The 18810-nt window shown below is 40.3% G+C and overlaps 1 protein-coding gene across 1 annotated transcript in view; it reads right to left on the minus strand.

Moving 5' to 3' along the window:
• adcy6a (adenylate cyclase 6a) overlaps positions 1–11294 on the minus strand; it is a 53608-nt gene extending 42314 nt beyond the window's left edge. Inside the window, exons 1-3 of the mRNA XM_085444299.1 lie at positions 11075–11294; positions 6321–6578; positions 5247–6186 (exon numbers count right to left, since the gene is read on the minus strand). Coding sequence (XP_085300425.1) covers positions 5247–6186; positions 6321–6340 — 960 coding nt within the window. The 5' untranslated portion in view covers positions 6341–6578; positions 11075–11294. The remainder of the gene's footprint in view (positions 1–5246; positions 6187–6320; positions 6579–11074) is intronic.
• Positions 11295–18810: the final 7516 nt, after the last annotated feature.

Here is an 18810-nt window from a genome sequence, read left to right on the forward strand (position 1 = left end):
TGCATTGGTGCATCATATCTTTATTCTCTTCCCCCTCCTGCCCCCCCCCCCCTCTTTCTTAAATAGATAACTATCATATCTGATATCATATCTCACAGTACAATAATATTGAATGGGTGCATTGTTGTATTTTGTCATGTTTCTCAGGTCTTTGTCTGAATTTCTACGAACATTATTGCTAAGGATTGTCTTATTGCATTGGAGTCACACTGGGTTAAATATGTACACTTGGGTTTTAAGGGGTATTTATTATTTTCTTCTTTTTTTTGGGTTGTATGGAAGCCCCAAACGCAATTTCATTGTTCTTGACAATGACAATAAATAAATAAATACTAAATACTAAATTTTAATTTCAATTCAGGTTAGATTTTTTTGTGCGCAACACAGATTTTCTGTGAGCAGAGACCGTGCCAGCAGTGCGCAAATGCGCTTGTGCGCAGCTTAGAGGGAACATTGGTTCCAACCCTGGGTAGGGTCAGAAAGGCCATCTGAGATGGATGTGCCATTGTGACCCCTTGCAAAATAAGCGAGCAGCCAATTTTACTTTCACTCAAGGAAAGCAGGGCAATAAAAATAAGCCATTCACTGCCGATTTGAAAATGTAAGACCTAACCAGGAACCAAACACCATCTTTTACTAAGAGTCTCAGTTTTAACCCGTCCAGACTAAAACACAGTTTTTCTGACTTATGCCTGATTTAGACTTCTGCGGGTAATCTAAGTCGTAAATTACAACGTAACCAGAAACCCTTTTTAACTCTTTGCTGTAACCTTCCGAGTTGCAGGTAGTCGCAGGAAGGTTACATTGCAGGTTTAAAAGAGGTTTCTGGTTATGTCGTAAGTTATGATGTAGATTTCTAAATCTAGTCTAAATCAGGCATACAACAGGGTCATCAGTGGTTCCAGCAGTCTCAACTTTCCAGGGTGTATCCCATCTCTCCCCAAGATTTAATTCTACCTGAGTATGCAGTATAATATCTGCTTTCTATAAATACTAATCTATGCAGGAATAATAACAGCAACAATTTCCCCAAACTTTATTACTTTTTATTCATTAACAACGTTCTCTGTGGTTTCAGTTCATCGTTTCTCTTTGACTTGATTATGGCTTTAAATGATTTCTGCAAGAAGCAAATGAAACTAGGGTTTGATGCGGAGCTGCTCAATTTATCTAATTGTTTCAATTTCAATGATAATTTTGGCATCCATTGATATTTAAAGCATGGCAAGTGAGAAAGATTGAGTACTGCACTGCTTTAGTTGTTAATATTTCTTTAATTCTGCCTTTAATCAAACCATTTTCCTTTATTTTTGCCTCTTCATACATGTCCAAATTTAGCTATAAGACTGAGCTACGATAACCTCAGCCAGTGATTTATTTCTGTAGGTTTTCAGGTAAAGTTCAAAGAAATCCACTGAATTACAAACAGAATTTTCTTCATTTTTTAGCTTAGCATATCAACTATGCTAACCAACCCAATTTATGTGATGCAGATTAATCAGCTTCACTCTGACAGAAAATAAGGGAAGTGAAATAAGACATCTAGAGTCTAACAAACTCTCCACCCTAAAAAAAAACAAAAAACAAAAACACTATCTGCATTTACATCATTCGTCATGCCCAGTTTTCGAATCGCCTGCACCAATCACCTGTACTCATCCATCCAAAGAGAAAGCCGGTTAATGAGTTATGGGAGAAAGAGGAAATAGCTGCAGGCAAGCGTGAAGCAGTGATTGATGACACTGAATTAGCTGGTCACACGGTACACAAGCGACCTTAGGAATTAACAGCATAGCTGGGCTGCAGCGATCTCATGACTTTCATTCACGTAACGATGGCAAACAATGTAAGAACATGTGATGGATTACACTATGATATATCGTGCCTGATGTGACAGAGCACGCTGTAATTACTGAGTTCCCACGAATCCCTAATCTACTCCTGTGCTACAGTAATTAATTTATAATAAACAATCACAATATTATAACACAGGAGTCGATAAATGCATTACAGTGACAATTAGTTAAGATTAAGCCTAATATCCCCCTTATTGTTTCTTAGTAATGGCCTTCCTATTTTGTTTTGCATAACTTTTCCCAGAGGAGAAGACAGCTGTAAAACAGCTAAGGCACTACAGAGGCCAAACATCCACCATATTGCCCCCCCTCTCTTTCGGCCTCACCCCCGTCACCCCCACCCTGAGAGAAAAGTACAAAGTGTCCCTTGTGTGAGAGCACAGAGACCTGAGTGATACTGCTTTATATCATGGTATTCTCCCACTGTCACACAACAGCACACATACGCGCACACACTTACAGCCGTCCAGCTGGGGCGGTTCATTCAGCCCACTGACCTTCAGTGAGCCCCTAGGTCCTTGGCATGACGCACAAACAACACACTGTACAGCGAGACCCATAAGCCCCAAAGTCCATGTAAATACGCACATACAACGTGGTGACAAAACCCAGCAGAGCCGTTTACAGTTCACATGCTAGCCGCCCCATCAACAGCATGATGTCAGTGTTTTAAATGCAGTCAGGGATATGACTGAGAGTCAAGTTCAGTCAATCTACAGAGAAGTTTATCACTATACATCCAACGTTTCGTTTTGCTTGCATATTCAAAACCTCATTGTTTCCCCTTTTTTAATTAACCCAAAACAGTTGGAACCTGAACGTAATTGCTGTTGTTGTGAATAAATATTTTATCTATAGAGTGTCGGGTAGGTACATAAAATTCCTATCACACTGTAGTAAGGCTCAGTTTTACTTTTGCCTAACAAAGCAACAAACTCATAACTAAACTGACCAGTTTCGGCAATGTGTTTTATTGAAATTAGCTGATTTTCAATAGAAGTTTTTGAAAATGACTAATTATTTCTGCTTTTTTAAAATCACACTGCAACAGAAATTCATTACAAATCTGCATTGTCACATCATAGCAAAAACGTCCTCGGTTTGAATCCAGTCTAGGGCCACTGGGGCCTCTCTGAGTATTCTGGCTTCTTCCCAGAGGCCAAAAACAACCTAACATGGGGTTGGGTTAATTGGATGTAGATGTGAACGTGTGCATTAGTGGTTGTCTGCCTCTAAGTGTTAGCCTGAGAGAGACTGGAAACCTGTCCAGGGTGTACTTTGCCTCTCTCCCAACAACAGCTGGGAAAGGCTCCAGCCCCCCAGTGACCCTGAATTGAATAAGCGGAGGAAACTGGATGGATCATGTAGAATATTTACACCAAGGATGCCATTTGTGTTCATATTTTCTGTTAATTGATTTTCTCATTGGTTTGGTTTGGTTGTGCTTGTCAGAAATTTGAGTGTGTTTTATTTTACTGATTTTAATTAAGTCCAGAAAAGAAACCTTACTCATATCAGTGCACCATCACCTAACTTAACAACTTTCAGCTCCATATTTTGGTTTTGCAACAAGAAACTGTTTCTGTTCTGTTTCCTGGCTCTTATATACTCTGTTTTCAGCCCTTACAGCCAGCTTATTCCATAAAAAAAATGCTATGAGAAACCCAAAGTACACCGTAAACTCTAACACAGAACACAGAAATACAGATTACCATTCATACTCACGTTCACACCTATAGCCAGTTCAGTTTACCACCAATGAACCAAACATGCATGTCTTTGGAAATACCCAGCAGAAATACCCAGAGGCCCGGGGTGAACATGCAAACGCTACACAGAAAGGCACCAAGTATATTTGAACAAAAACTGGATCATCAAATCATCAGGAAGGCCACTCCCAATGAATCTAACTTAGCTTGTTGTCTCCTGGACGTGTAAATACAGATTGTTTTGCAAAGGTGACATTTGAGAGATCACTATTAGGATGTTACAGCCTTCAAAGCATTTACAGATGTTCTACCAGAATGCAGTTTTAATTTAGATACCTCCTAAATCAATCTGAGTGCTCTTATGCTTCTCTTGCATAACGCCCAAGAAGAATAAACATGGGGATAAAAGCTTGGCTTAAAACTGTGTTTCTCTGACTTGTCAAAAGAACAAAAGTAAGAAGGTACTATTCTGCTGTTATGCAGTTTTATTACAAAGTAAGGTACTAACCACCATTCCTGCTGATATTGCTATGGTATCTTAAAACCTGAGGGTTTTTTTAGAGAGTGAAAAAATGATAATATATCAGTCAATATGGTTTGGCTACATAAAGCAGCAACTTTCAGGGTTGTAGAAATAAAGCCAACAATTAAGTCCCAAAAACTGCAGTTCCTCTTTGTGTCACTTGAGGCTCTGGCTCCAAAGCTGAGTAAACCCTCACACTCCCTTGTTAAATGCTCCGCTTAAAAGCATCAAAACTACAAGGCCCTTTAGCCTCTATAGTTTGTTTCCTCCTCATGGAGTTAGGGGTGTGGCCACTTTGACTGGCAGATGTGGTAAAATAGGCTGCTATTGCCAGCAAGTCACAGACTTCAGTTGGACCTCTCAACCATGGTTTTAGGAGCATTAAACGGAATTATTATGTTATTGTTAGCTACCTTAACAGCAGTATGTGTAAAACCTAAATGTGAAAAGGCCGCCTGTTTTTGCACCACCGTCTGCTGAGCCGCAGCTGCTTCGTTATCATTACTAAATGAATCCAAGCGCCTTTTTTTCTGTAAAACAGCTTTAATCTCACGACTACCAATACATCTGTAAGAGGCCAATACTGGCCATTAACAGGGGGGAAACCATTTGGGTTCCTGTTTGTGGTGGCGCTCTGCTTCAAACGGATCTGGTCATTCGAATACTTTTTAAATGTGGGAAAATGGCATTCTTTTTTTATTATTCAGGTTGGGGGTTAAAAACTTTGCTGGAGACCTCAGCATATTGATTCAACCAATGCTTAGCTACACTCTATGCCATTTATAATGAGTGACTCACCCAAGAGCCTGTGTGTTTTAAGAGGATATGAGAGTATGAACTTGATCATGAACTTCTAAAAAACAGCAGGACAACAAATCAATAACCACAGAATGGGAAAAGAAGAAGGAGCTGTTCCCTTGTCACAGGGGTCACCACAGCAGTTAGCTCTGCATGTTTCATTTGGCAGTTTTATACCGGATTCCCTTCCCGCCACAACCCCAAAGGAGATCTGTATCTGTGGGCTGGAAATGAACCAGCGATCTTTCACTTGCCAAGCAAATATGTATGGAGACAAAAAAGCAACTACTGTTGGCCATCTGTGTCGCTTCACATGAAAAGCAAAGACACCACAGAACATTCAGACATCAGGCTTTTTACCTGTTTCCAAAGGAACTTGTCTTCCTGGTTGACCTGCCAGGTGGTGACCACGTGTATGATGGACAGCACTGCTCCACTTAGTACCGCCGCCCTCATCCTCACAGGCAGCAGAGTGTAGATGATGTAGATGAAGAACACGGACCACCAAATGCCTTCCGAAGCACTCCTGGGTGCCACCATGAGCACCCCAAAAACCTGGACGGACACTAAGACCCCGATCACCAGGTAACTGACCATCCACATGTAGTCCTGGTGGAAGCCATTGCGGTTGCACACTACCATTAGAGCCATAAAGAGTGCCATCGCCACTGAAAGGGCTGACGAATAGGCCACGTGAGGGGCGGCGTGGACACAGTGGAAGGTCAGCATGATGCCGCACACGATCACAAGTACCCCCATGAGCATGGTCAAGGAGCTCTGGTTCAGCCTAAAGAAGTAACGCTGGTATAGACGCTCCAGTTTGCGGGACTGGAATTTTTTCGACTGGAATACTCGTACCACCCTGAGCCAGCAGTCCGCAGCCGTCACTACCCCCGCTGCGCCGTTGGGACCTTCGTCGCCCATGTCGCTGCTTCCTCCATTACATCCCCCTTTCCTCCCTTTTAACTCCCCGTCCTCAAAGCCCAGGTCAACTGATTTCAGCCCCACACCTTCGCTCGGAGCCCCTCCCCTTTTGCCATAGTGGTCCTCCTGCCATCCGCAACGGACGCCGAAGTTTCCCCCACCTCCCATGGCCCCTGCCCCCCCTCCGCGGTGGTGCTGATGGAGGGGGGCTCCGGAAGGGGGCTCCATAGCATCGGGGTCCCGCAGACAGCTCATGTAACGCGGGTTGCAGAGAGATGAGCCTCCCTTCCGTTTGGACTTCTTGCCATTGCGCTCCCCCCACGCAGTCTTGCGGTCGTCCACTCTGGCAACTAGGAAACCACTGAACCAGGACATTCTGTGTGAGCAGAGAGGAAAAACATTCAGTACAAGAACAGTTCACATAACAGCCACAGCACTGATACCACAGTGGAGGACCAAAACACCGTTTTACTCCTCGCCTCGCCTGGAGTAGAGGAGTTGTTCGTTTACCTGTTGGGGTTCTGGTACATGTCCCAGCCCTTTCCCCTGCAGCCGGTTCACTCATTTATCCCCGTGGACAAAATTCTGAAGACGCAAGGAGGTGTTTTTAGGAGCCACGCTGCAGGGCTGCAGGGTGGGAGTGACTGGATGGGGGTTAAATGGCGCACAAAGCTCCAGATGTTTGTGCCAGAGCCAGTGATCAGAGACCAAGATTAATAAGATGACCAGTCTCTGCTGCCAGGCCTATCTCCACAGCTCCTGCTGGGTCTAAAGGGAAAAAAAAAAACACACACACACACACAGAAGATTGTACAGTGACAAACAGAAAAAGGTGAAGCAAAAAAACATTTTTAAGTAATCAGGTGAAACACACAAGCAGCCTGTCACTGATGCTAGTAGTCATACTAATAAACTCTTCTGACACACGTTTAGCTCTTTTAATAGCTCGTTAGAGGGGGGGGAAAAAGCTTCTCCATGCGCAAATTGACAGGAAATAAAATGCATCATACTGAGAGCAAAATGCACATAAATCTAATTTCCTGGAAAACCAGACACACTTGATATAGTCTGAAAATGGATTCAGAGCTGGGGGAGGGGGCCCAAAATAGCATGTAGGTGTGGGTTTTTTAAGGTGAACCAGAACCTGCTCCGTTTGACACCCCCCCCCCCCCCCCCCCCCCCACACACACACACACACACACAAAAAGACCAAAAAAAACAAAAAACAAAACACCCTCTGGTATAAACACAGAAATTTGAAGGCAGGTGGGCTTGAAGATGCAGAAAGGTTCCTTCAAGCTCTGCTGATAATCACAATCAACAATAAACAGACGAGTGAAAAATGGAGATAAATGCAGCCGGACAACAGGACACTGTCAAGACAGGAGCAGCATATACAACATGACAGGATCTGGGGCACGGCAGGATTAAATCACAAGTTGTTCACCTATATTTTCCCTTTAGTTGTACATAACACACACAGCATTTCATACATACATTTTCTTACATGTAATTTGTCGTCTGGTTGGATAAAATTTAAAAGTAGGGATTTTTTGTGAACTCCAGAATAAATGAAATTAAACTTTTGGAGTTGTGCTTTTCCTGAAAATTGCTTCTCTCCGTCTAACAGGACAACACTCAGAGCACACTCTGTTTTATTAACCTTTAAAGACTTCTATGTATGTTTACTTTATGTGGTTTATGATCTCGAATATTACATCTCTCTTAATGCCATGAAGTTTAGGAGAAACTTTTTTTTGTCTTCTAATTTAATTTGATAATCATAATCATATTTTTATTATCAGTTATATTTGGTAACCAAAAGAAAACATAGCATATGGCACTCTAATGCCTGCCTTTATGTTACCTTACAAGAGAATGACCCCTGTGAGCTCCACAGAAGAAAGAAAATCGTATCCATGCGTCACACACAAAAAGAAAATTTGTGTGTTTTAAGTGTTTTGGAAAATTCTGAACAATTAAAAGTCATAACAAAACACGAGTGATGGTTGGAAGTGGAATCTTCAAATTGATGATTCTTTTGCTGTCTTTCACATTATCTGCGCCGGCGACTTACATCATGCGATGGTATTAAAAATCTAACTTTCTCCTGAGTCTTTGGTAAGTTCAAAACAATCCTCTGGCAGTAAAAGTGTTTAAGGTGTATTTGGGGTTTTGCTTTCCTCTCATTGGGCTGTTAATGATTTATCCAGAACAATAATTTGGCAGCAAAATAAGCTTGAACCAAGGTACACATATTTGGCTAAAGGCACAATTTCCTGGTTCAGTTCGGTGAAGAAAGCTCGAGTTGCTGTAGGTGACTGACAGCTGAAATGTTTTTTGTTTCCATCATAAAGAAATACTATGACTATGACCAAACTTTTGATTGGTACTATATATACGTATACTGTAATATAACATGATAACCTCTTAACATGTACCAGGTAATCTGCAACCTGTTAGGATTGGGTTTTGTTGTGACCACCTGCTAAATACTTACATTTTCACAAACTAGAAAATTTTACATTTTAAAGCTTTTTCTTTTGGGTGTTTCAAGTGATCAAATAATCCATAAAAAAAAGGCTGGTCGTTAACCAAAACTTAACCCTAACCTTAGCCCCAGATGGCCTAACAATGACCTGACAAAGCAAGTTTCAAATAATGAGGTCAGCAATTCTATAAACCAACCCCTGACAGGCAAAAGCTTGAACTTCAGAATAATGTTTCATTTTTTTTTCTACTCTGGCTCTGTATGATGTCAACAAAAGCAGACATTTGTATTGTGGTCATGTCGGGCACACAGATGTTCCAACAGAAGAAATGAGCTATAACAACTTGTCTCAGACAGAGAATGAACTGAGGGACTGCACAAAGGCCAAGGAGATAGACAAGGATTATTTTCAAACTGCTTTGAATTATGCAAAGCTACTCTAGCAGAGTTCAAGTTTAATATTGTGAAGCTTGAAATGGGCCCAGCAACTTCCCTTTCAAATTACTGTTAATAAAAGTTCACTTTTGTCTGCTATTTTTGTTTTCTTGTTTCGATCGCAAATGCCTAAAGTAGCAAAATCATTAATTTCACTACTCACTACTGCATTTTGCTATACTGTGTATAAGATAATGTCTTGTTTAATAACTCATGCTGGCTTTAATTAATTATAGGATGGCTGGTTTAAACAGAGGGTGGCCAGTTTTTACAGACAGTGGTTGAACTTCAGCAATGATACATAAAGGATAACTTTGAATCCAGAGCCACTCTAGCTGAGTCCAAGAATAAGAATATGGATTAGGACGTGCAGTACTGTGTCTGTTAAAATGGGCATGTCTGTGGAATTAAATTGGGAATTTGTGCTGACCTGTTCAAATTTATTGTGTTTCTACCTGTTGTGATATCACTATTAGAGCTCTCATGTCATGGAAAATACACACAATAACAGTTTGGCGTTGTAATCATTCACTGTAAGCACTGTTACAGTCCCTTATTGAGTTATAAAACGTCTGTCTGCCAGATACCCTCAGCTCCGTAGTGCAGAGTCGAACGCATAACGCAGGAAACGCACAGCCGCTTCTGCTGCTGCTGCACCCGCCGCCGCCTCCTCCTCCTCCTCGGCCGGTATTTTCACCGGAGAGAGGCACGATGTGTTGTTGAAGCAAAAATAGATTTTCCTCGCTATATCCTGCTGCCTGCATGCGCCTTCGCTGGCACGTATCTGTCCGAGCTGTAGCCTATCCCTCCTCCCTGGCAGCGTATCGACAACATTCAAGGAGAACCACCAACACCACCTCACCACCCTTCTCTCTCTCTCTCTCTCTCTCACTCTCTCTCTCTCTCTCTCTCTATTTCTCACACACACACACACACACACACACACACACACACACACACACACTTCCCTACCCTCTCCTCCCACCTCCACGGCTGCGTCCCTCGCTCCCCTGCACAAGGTCGACCAGCTCATGCCCATTTGCAAACGTCGCGGAGCTGCCAGCCGCTTGTGTTTGCATGGTGCCTGGCTGCACTCTCCGCCCCCCAATCCCTCCCCACTGGCTCTAGGACAGGCAGGGAGGGGAGGGGGGTGAGAAGGGGGGTGACCGACCGATTCCTAAGGGGCATTTTAAACCGGACAACTGGCCACAAACAGCGAGCATTCAAGTCACTCATTACGGGGCAGTAGACATGTCCGAGGGCGCGTATGCATGCGTCTCTTTCTCCCTGTGGTGCACTTCTCATCCAGAGGATAAAATGCAGGAAATAAAATAGGATCAAGCAGTTGGTAGTGGGTGGGGGGGGGGACCAAATGTACGCTGTGGATTTTGAAAGGGCAATTTACGCATATTCTGCGGCCCTGTTTAGCTCATGTGCGGATGATGCGCCTGCGATCCTGTGCCTAAATGCCATGCACAGACAGGCCGTGTGTGAGGGCCCGCATTCAAACAGCGTAGGCTTCTTGTTACATAACACCACGGCCTGTGTGACAACCATAGCGGGGACCATAAAACCATTCCGCCGCGTCCCGTATCTCAACTTAGGACACAACACGCCTCTGTCAGCGATTTATTCTCTTTTTGTCGTCCCCCCTCCTCCTTCTCCTCTTCTGTCCTTCAGTCTGCAGCAAAGCAATAGCTCACAGGATTAGTGCACTGACAAACACGAGTCTTGGGTAAATAAACAGATTAGCATTATATTTATATTATTACTGCTGCACATTCCTCAGCATCAGTCAGTGCAAGGAAAGCGAGCGATCGCCTACAAAAGAAAGAAAAGAAAAGAAAGAAATCCACCGCATTCGAAAGGCAATTAGCGCATAAAGAGAGGTGTTTGAGTTTAAAGTTATGTCATTAAAAAGATCCGAATCATTATGAGCGCCTCATGCGAGATGCAAGCCAGCCCGTCAGCGCTGTCAGCTGTGCTCGGAAACACAGGCGCACGGTGATGCGGCTCATCCTTTCCCCACTGCTACACAGATATGTTGTTTTTGGCCGCCAGTGGAAAACATGTACTGGCCGCGTATCCTCTGCCACCACCGCCGCCACACCGCCGCCGATGTGAAGCAGAGGCCTCGCAGCAACTGTCGCCAGCCATGTCATTCACTTCAGCACAAATGGAGTACTGACAGCGAGGTGGCACGGGCGTCTGCGGCGCAGCGCAACAGCGCCCGAGACGTTTGTGTGACAGGAGAACATATTTTATATATGTCGGCCTGCGGTGTGCAGCAGCAGCAGCAGCAGCAGTTTTTTTTTTTTAAAAAAAAGGACGGACTCACCGAGATCATCTTTTTCTATCCGCCGACAGGAGCGCAGCACACGATCCGATTCGGCGCGGTGGTTGTCGGTGGTGGCGCCCAGGGTGGAGGACCATTTGTAGCCTAGCGGTCCAAGGATGGTCCGGTTAAATTGGTCACCCTGTGGTGGATCTCCTCCTGTCGTCTTCTCGCTCCACTCCCTTGCCTCTCCTCCCCCTGACCCTCTCGGCTCCCAGCACCACTGTCAAGACAGGGGGAGTACAAACATCACACTTCCGTATACGGTTTTCAAACTCAAATGCTGCTGCCGCTGCAGAAGAATCCTAAACGTATTTGACAGAAGGAACATAAAAACTACACATCTTACAATTCAGAGATTTAGTTGATCTTAACACAGCACGGGTTATGTACGAAGCACAAAACGATCTGCTGGCAAACTGCGTTCCTAGGCTGATGTTTAAAGAGGCAGAGGTCAGTCAGGACCAATGTTTACGTCTGTCAAAAAGGGCGCAAACTTGTGGGGCTGCACGAGAAAGACTGTTTAGAACCTTTATTATTTTCTTTGCTCTTTTTTTTGCAAAATATAGTTATAAAATGTATGTAAATTATTGTTGTTTTATTTTCCCATGGATATTTTCTGTGATTATAATTGTTTTTAAACTCTTAATGACTGATTTATTTTGTATTTAGCATTAATATAAAAAACCGCTAGAATGTAAGTAAAAGTATGAAGTTGAAATCCCAGCAGAGGATTGGAAATCAGCCAGTGCTGTCACTCATACTCACACTGTGCATGCTTCTGATAAACAAACATTCAGTAGTTATCGAAGTGTTAGAAATCAAATCAAATCAAATCAAATCACTTTTATTGTCACATCACATGTGCAGGCACACTGGCACAGCACATGCGAGTGAAATTCTTGTGTGCGAGCCCCACAAGCAACAGAGATGTGCAAACACAACAACACAAACGAGCAAAATACAAGAATGGCCAACCTGAAACTAATAAATATATGTACAATATATAATAGTGTATGCATTTCTGGATGTGTATACTAAATATTTTCCTACGTGTGTGTGTGTGTGTGTGGTGTGTGTGTGTATGCACATTTTTACAAATTAAATAGTTAAAAAAAAAAAAAATAATAATAATAATAATAATAATAATAATAATAATAAAATATATAAAATATACAGAGTTGAATATGTGCAAAACAAGTGGCATTTATATACAGTGTGGAGTGCATAATGTTAAAGGTTAGAGGCTCAGATGATCAGTGGAAAAGTACGAAGTGAAACCAAACTGATTGAAAATTATCTTTAAGGGTGAGAAACAAGCAGCATTTTGCTGATGCTTTATTTACCTGTAAATTCACTTGCACCCCTGAGGCCCTGAATGTTTTTGGTTTCTATAGGGTGACATCATAGAAAATGTTTTAGAACCACTGTTATATTTGGTGAACATAATGTATGTGACTCTTGCCAAGTTAAATCATTATAATTACAACTATTCCTTATACTTTGTAAACTTTGTAATATACAGCATTATTTCATTTTGTTCAGTCTGTTACTGTTACAGTCTTGGAGCAACTGTAACCACATAATTTCCTTAGGGATTATTAAAGCTTTCTGATTCTGATAGAAAACTTTTAACATTATTGGTGTGTCGTTTTTTTAAAATATAGTTAAACCATCCAAATATCTTAAATTTACAAAGTCTGATCACAGGATATAATAGGATTTCACCTGCATACTAGAAAAAAGCATTCATAATGAATTCTGTTTGAGTTATATTATCGCATTGATGCAAGCCAGCTGTTAAACAATTTGACCCCTAATTAAAATACAGGACTAATGTGATTCTTTGCAGGTTTTAGCCCAGTTTCAGAAGCAGAATCGGAATCCATTCTTTTAGTATTAAACTTCTTCTGTGCAGTAAAGTTCAAAGACCCATGATGGGTTTTTTAATCAAAACTATATTGCAAATAAAAACATAAGGGGCTCTAGACAAACATGAAGGTCTGTGTTTGTAAAAAAATAAGCAATAGCTTTGAAGCACAGTTTACCTCAGTGTTACATATAGTACGCATGTAAGGATTTCTGTGGATGAGAACAACAGGCCTTCTTTTACAAACTAAAACAAGTTTTAGCAGCAAGTTAAACAATATTTTTGCAACACCCAGTTTTCTAATGATTAAGTTGATGAATAACTAAAAGAACTACATTCATTTATATAAATATTTAATGCATAGCTTCTTATCTGGGTGTTCATTTAATCTAGTGATCCAGTAATAAAAAAAAAAAAGAAAAAAAAAAGACCTTGACAGCAGCTAAAAGAAAATTGACTAAAATGAGTATGAAGGTTTGTTCTTCACGCCTATCTTGTTTTATTCCATTAAATCTCAACTATTGCATCAGCTTATTCACTTCTTGTGGTCCTCGCACGTTCCAATTGTGGCGTTTTCGGCTTTTATTTTGACATGAAAATCCTCTAATTTCCGGCGTAATGCTGTCTAACTTTGGCTGCTTGGCGCAGCTCCGCTCCGCCGAGGCGCGCCGCTGCTGCTCACACCACTCTCATTCCCGCTTTCAATCGGCACGCCCTCTAGAGGTGAAGTCTGCAGCAAGCCGGGCAGGTCAAACACCTGCTGTGATCTGTGAGAGAGTAAAGAATTAACCAGTGTAGTAATTGTATTTATTATCTTTTAATTTATGGAGACAGACATACAGCGAAAAGCAGTATTGTTTTAATTTGATCTCTGCAATCCCTTCTGTGTGCTCACATTGCAAGGATTTCGAAAGATCTCTTCAGGACTTAACTGTCTGAATTTTTATATAGAAAATGTGATTGTTCTTCTGTTTCAGAGCCATAAGCTATAAGACCTACACAACATGACAACCTTTAAAGTTTACCCAAAATGTATTTATTGAGGTATTTTTTTCAAGTGAAATATGAGAAAACAGATCAAACATCCTGGGTGCCAATGCTTGTTTCTTTTACTCTTTGTTAGACCAATGGCTTTACATTGAAAAGTCGGACTAGTTCCAGCTTTTAACAGAGCTTAAATGTATTTTTCAGCTGTAAAAATGTAACATGCCTATCACCTGCGTTACAAAGTTATAAGAGCTCAAACATGCTGGAAAAATGTTAAAGTTAAAAAAAGAACAAAATGTAGACGCTCCATGTACCCCAGGGCCTGTTACTCTGAAAATATGTATAGCTAGTAAAAAAGACTCATTACAGATTTGCATAGCTTCATTAAATATGGCAAAGTTCTAAAAGTACCAAACAAATACAGCTAAATGTGAGAGGGTCAGGTCAGAGACATCCACAGATTTTTTGTGTAATGACTCAAAACCAATGGTTTGGTTTCAGAATGGGGGACCCCCCCCCCCCAAAAAAAAAAAAAGACTCTTAGATGATTAAAAAAAACAAAAAACAAAAATCTTAACAGTATGTTATTTCATGATTTTACACATGGTAAATAGCATATTTCTTTATGTAATTAAGCTATAAGACCTGTAGCAGCTCTATTCACATTATAATTGTATGGCAAGCTCAATTTATTATTACTACACACAAGCCTCATTTATGCTTGATATGTAAAGATCTGAAAGATTGTGAGGAAGAGATATTTTCTTCTTCGTCTTTGTAATCCACAACAAAGACGAAGGAGTTAAACTTTTTTTGAATAACTTATTCTTATTTTAAAACTGAACATTTATTTCGCTAGTGTATTTTGATTAATACTGAATTATTTACTCTTGCTTACATTTGTTGTGCTAATTAATATTTATTATATTGATTTACCCTAATTGGGTATATATGATGCATGTATGTATGATGCATTGACCTTTTTTTCTTAAAAAAAAAAAAAAAAAAGATCACGCAAACATTTTTCTAATACTACAATTTTTTCTATATATATTTAAAACTCTCTTAGTTAAAATATTTTGTTCTTGTAACATATTTCTTCTTGTTTTTAGAAATTAAACAGAGTAGTAGTTCTTGATGTGGCGCAGTTATATTGATTATTTTCTCTTTTTTCCACCCAATTGTACTTTAATGAATAATTTATACAATATAAAAAAAAAGTTATATAAAGAGTTATATATTTGGATTAGGTTTAGAGTTAAAGTTAAGGTTAGGATTGTCACCTATTCCGACTTACATGTGGACCTCAGAGGGTTGATGCCTTCTTTGGAAGAATACAACCTGCTAAACGCAGTACATAGATGCATTCAAAACAATATAATTAGTTCTCTCACAGCTTTCTCTGTAAAAATCAAATGGAATCAGCTTTTAAACAATGTTTGTTCTGTATATAGTTTCCACTTGCTTCTGATTTAATTAAAAACAACCAAAATAATATAAGTTTACAGTAAAATCCAACAGCTCCTGTAAACTCTGTAATCACAGTCATTTCTTGGAGATGAACAGGGTTTGGTTTCTAAGCAGTGCCTCCTGATTTATCGTCAGTGCCTAAACTAAATCAGACAGGACACTACAGTGGTGTTTACAAAGGCTGACAACTCATAAAACTGAGCCTTAAACAAACAGAAATTAGCAGGTTACAGTGGACAAGCTTAAATTAACACTGGTATTTAAGCTGTAAACTTGAACTTGAGTGCCCAGAACACAGATGTACTTCACGCCAAGTCCCACAACCATCTTTTAAAGTTATGCCAGTAACTGCGATATAATAGACATAATCTAATACGTTACTGTCCTAAAGAGACAACACATGAAACGAATGCTAGATAACAAAAATAAATGAACTCCAAATTTTTAAAAGATGTTAGTTAAGGGTTTTTTGTGGTAAAATCGATTAGTTATAAAATCATCAGAGACTTGGTGGTACAACTTGTGTCCATGTCAGAATTTATTATGTTTAATATTGCACTTAAAATTTTTATCGCATGGAACATATTCCTGTCATTTTAACCAAATTAGCATAAACATATTGACACACTGAATTGTTATGTCAGCATAAAGAAAGCCGTAATCCTGGCCTCTTATAGCTCAAACTGGTCAATAAAAGCCATTCAAAGTTCACCTGTAGTTTTTAACGTGCTTAAATAATTCAAGTCAAAGCTTGGTGTTGTTAAAGCTATGTTATTGTTTAGATTTAGCTTTAGGATCTTTGGTTTTCTGAGTTTGAATAGCAAACTGCCAGCTGGTGTCACAGGATACACAGACAGCTGATTGTTGCTAAGTGTGGCTAACTAAACATCTTACCTTCTAAAGGTCTTGTTCATATTTAGGTCCACATTTAACAACAGGAAGAGAAACTGGATCTGCATGCATGCATGCATCTTAAAAAAGCCATCGGGCAGACAAAACAGCTACAGGATGGTAACTAATTTGAATAAAATTTGACTATATCAAAAATGAAAACACCATGGATGTGTCACTTTTTGGGTATTTATGACTTTACTGAATTTACAAAAAGGTTAAAAATTGCCTGTAACTCAACTAGCTATAGAGCTGTAATGGGCTTTTTACAGCTTATAGTCCTTGTCTTTTAACATCCTCAATGTGAAATGATAACAGCAAAGCAGACCAACTCTTGACATACTGTGGTCTTAAAAGCAGGCAAACTATTGGAAGCATAACTTACAGTCAACACACATAATTCAGTTGCTGGCCATCTGATCACTTTATATTTGCACACTTTTAACTATTGAGAAATAAAAGATTTAACCCAGGGGTATCAAACATATGACCCACAGACCTGAAAACTGACTAAAAAAAAAAAAAAAAAAGCCCAATCCAGCCAAACAGGATGACTTTGTAATGCAGACAAGGTGGGTGTGCATGGTTTCTGTAGTTTTCACTGTATTTACTGTAGGGAGCGTGGTGGAGAATGGAAAGGAAGTCATGAAGAATGGTGTCGTGCTATGAAAGTGGTTGTTTATCCAAGCCGGAGATTTGAATCACGATCACTTACATCACTTTCTTACTGACAAATTCATTTCCCATTTTCTGCTATACCACACCAAAGTAAGGTGGTTAAAATAAGGAGTGACTTGTAGTTACTGTAGAAACGTTTGTTTTGTTTTTGTAATGACAGCTGACTGACCAAATGTGGAAAAACTGACACATTTTGTTAAAACTAAACTTTTTTTTTTTCTTAAGACAGGTCAGGCTATTCATCATCTACTGTGGTTCAGTTTTCAGAATATACATGTCCTTGTAAGGGTAAAATTTCAGTTTGTTTTCATTGGTTATGAAATTGTTGCTGCTGCAGTTTGCTGTTGAGAGGTCTCACTGCTGCAGTTTCTTTTTACACTTTATCTACGAATGCATTGGAAGTAATTTTACACTAAAGATTAAAAGGTGTAATGGCAAAAATCATACTTTGACACTCAGTCCAAGGGAAATCAATTTGTTATTTCAACTTTCAATTTTATGTTCCACCCTTTCCCATCTAAGATACCATAAAATATTGATTATCCTGGGATATCATAGCACTTAATTTCTCACTTATCCTTTCAATTTTATATTTTCACTTTTATTTCTTATTATGGTTGATAGGAAATGTGTAGTTTATGTGTAGTGTTAGCTTTAGGAAGAGTGTTTTCTCCCCAGAGGGAAAACTCTGGAGGTGTCTTGTTCATGGCCTGTACTGGGGGTAAAGGGCGAAAGAAAGAAGAATGTCAAAAATGGAAAACTGCAAATCACTACCAAGAAAAAAAAAAGTTGTGCAGATTTTTGTAGAATATGAAAGTGGTGGAAAGTGATTCTCAAATTACTAAATTCTCTTATATACATGTTTCTCAATTATTTGAGTTGAATGAGAAATGTGCAGCTCAAAAAGCACTTCTGCATGGAAACCCTAAAGACTGCTCGACAAAACAGCAACATTAATAACAAATAACAGTAAATAACATTTTTAATTATTTTGGGGACAAAAGGTAGTGATGAGAGTGCTTGTTTTAACAAACAACCCACAGTGCAACCAAACCCAGCGTCATCAGGTGTTTCAGGTCTTTCAACATCAGACACCAGTACCCAGGCAACCTAGCCACGGGTGATCAGTCTCCAGCTTGTGTCTAGGTGGCTTAAGTCATCTGCAGATCTCCCCTTTTGGTCCACAGCCATCTTGATGTCTTCTCGGGTGCATTAATGATGTTCAGTCCCTTGATCCTGAGCAATTTCATGGGCTAGTACAGTGAGGTACAATGGGTCTTCCATGCCTTGCTTCACCTGTAAGCTTCTTCTACTTGGCAAGAAGCCTCTTCCATCTGGTCTTCTCAGGGAATGGTCAATTCTAGCAGGACCACCAACTGCCTCAGTGAGTCTGATATGAGCACCATATCAGGTCTGAGGTTTGTCAAGGTTATGGTGTCTCCCCAGGTCAACTTTCTGCCAGTCCCAGGTTGCTGCAAGAAGACCCACTGCTGGGTCCATGTGCTGTCGTGACTTCTCTCTAGCATTGACAAAAGCAATAGAGCACTTTTGGTTTGCATTGTGTACACAGACCTTGCCGTTGCACACGAACCATACTGCTGGAGCAGGTTTCCACCACCCCTGCCCTGATCTATTACTTGCCCAACTGGCTGCTTCCCATCCCCTTTTTCATATTGAGGTCTTGAGGTACTGCCAAGACCTGCCTGACCTACTGAAACTACAGCCCAGGTCTTTTGTCTGATCAACAGAATACTATCCTATGACAAAAGTAACCCTCAGGTTTTTTGTTTGTTTTTTTTGGGGTTTTTTTTGGTCAGTTAGAAATCTTACACTGAACACATCT

Source organism: Copadichromis virginalis, linkage group LG20, assembly GCF_057382275.1.
Source record: "Copadichromis virginalis isolate Kocher_CV1m ecotype Utaka linkage group LG20, C_Virginalis_male_GT1.1, whole genome shotgun sequence".
Lineage (NCBI taxonomy): Eukaryota > Metazoa > Chordata > Actinopteri > Cichliformes > Cichlidae > Copadichromis > Copadichromis virginalis.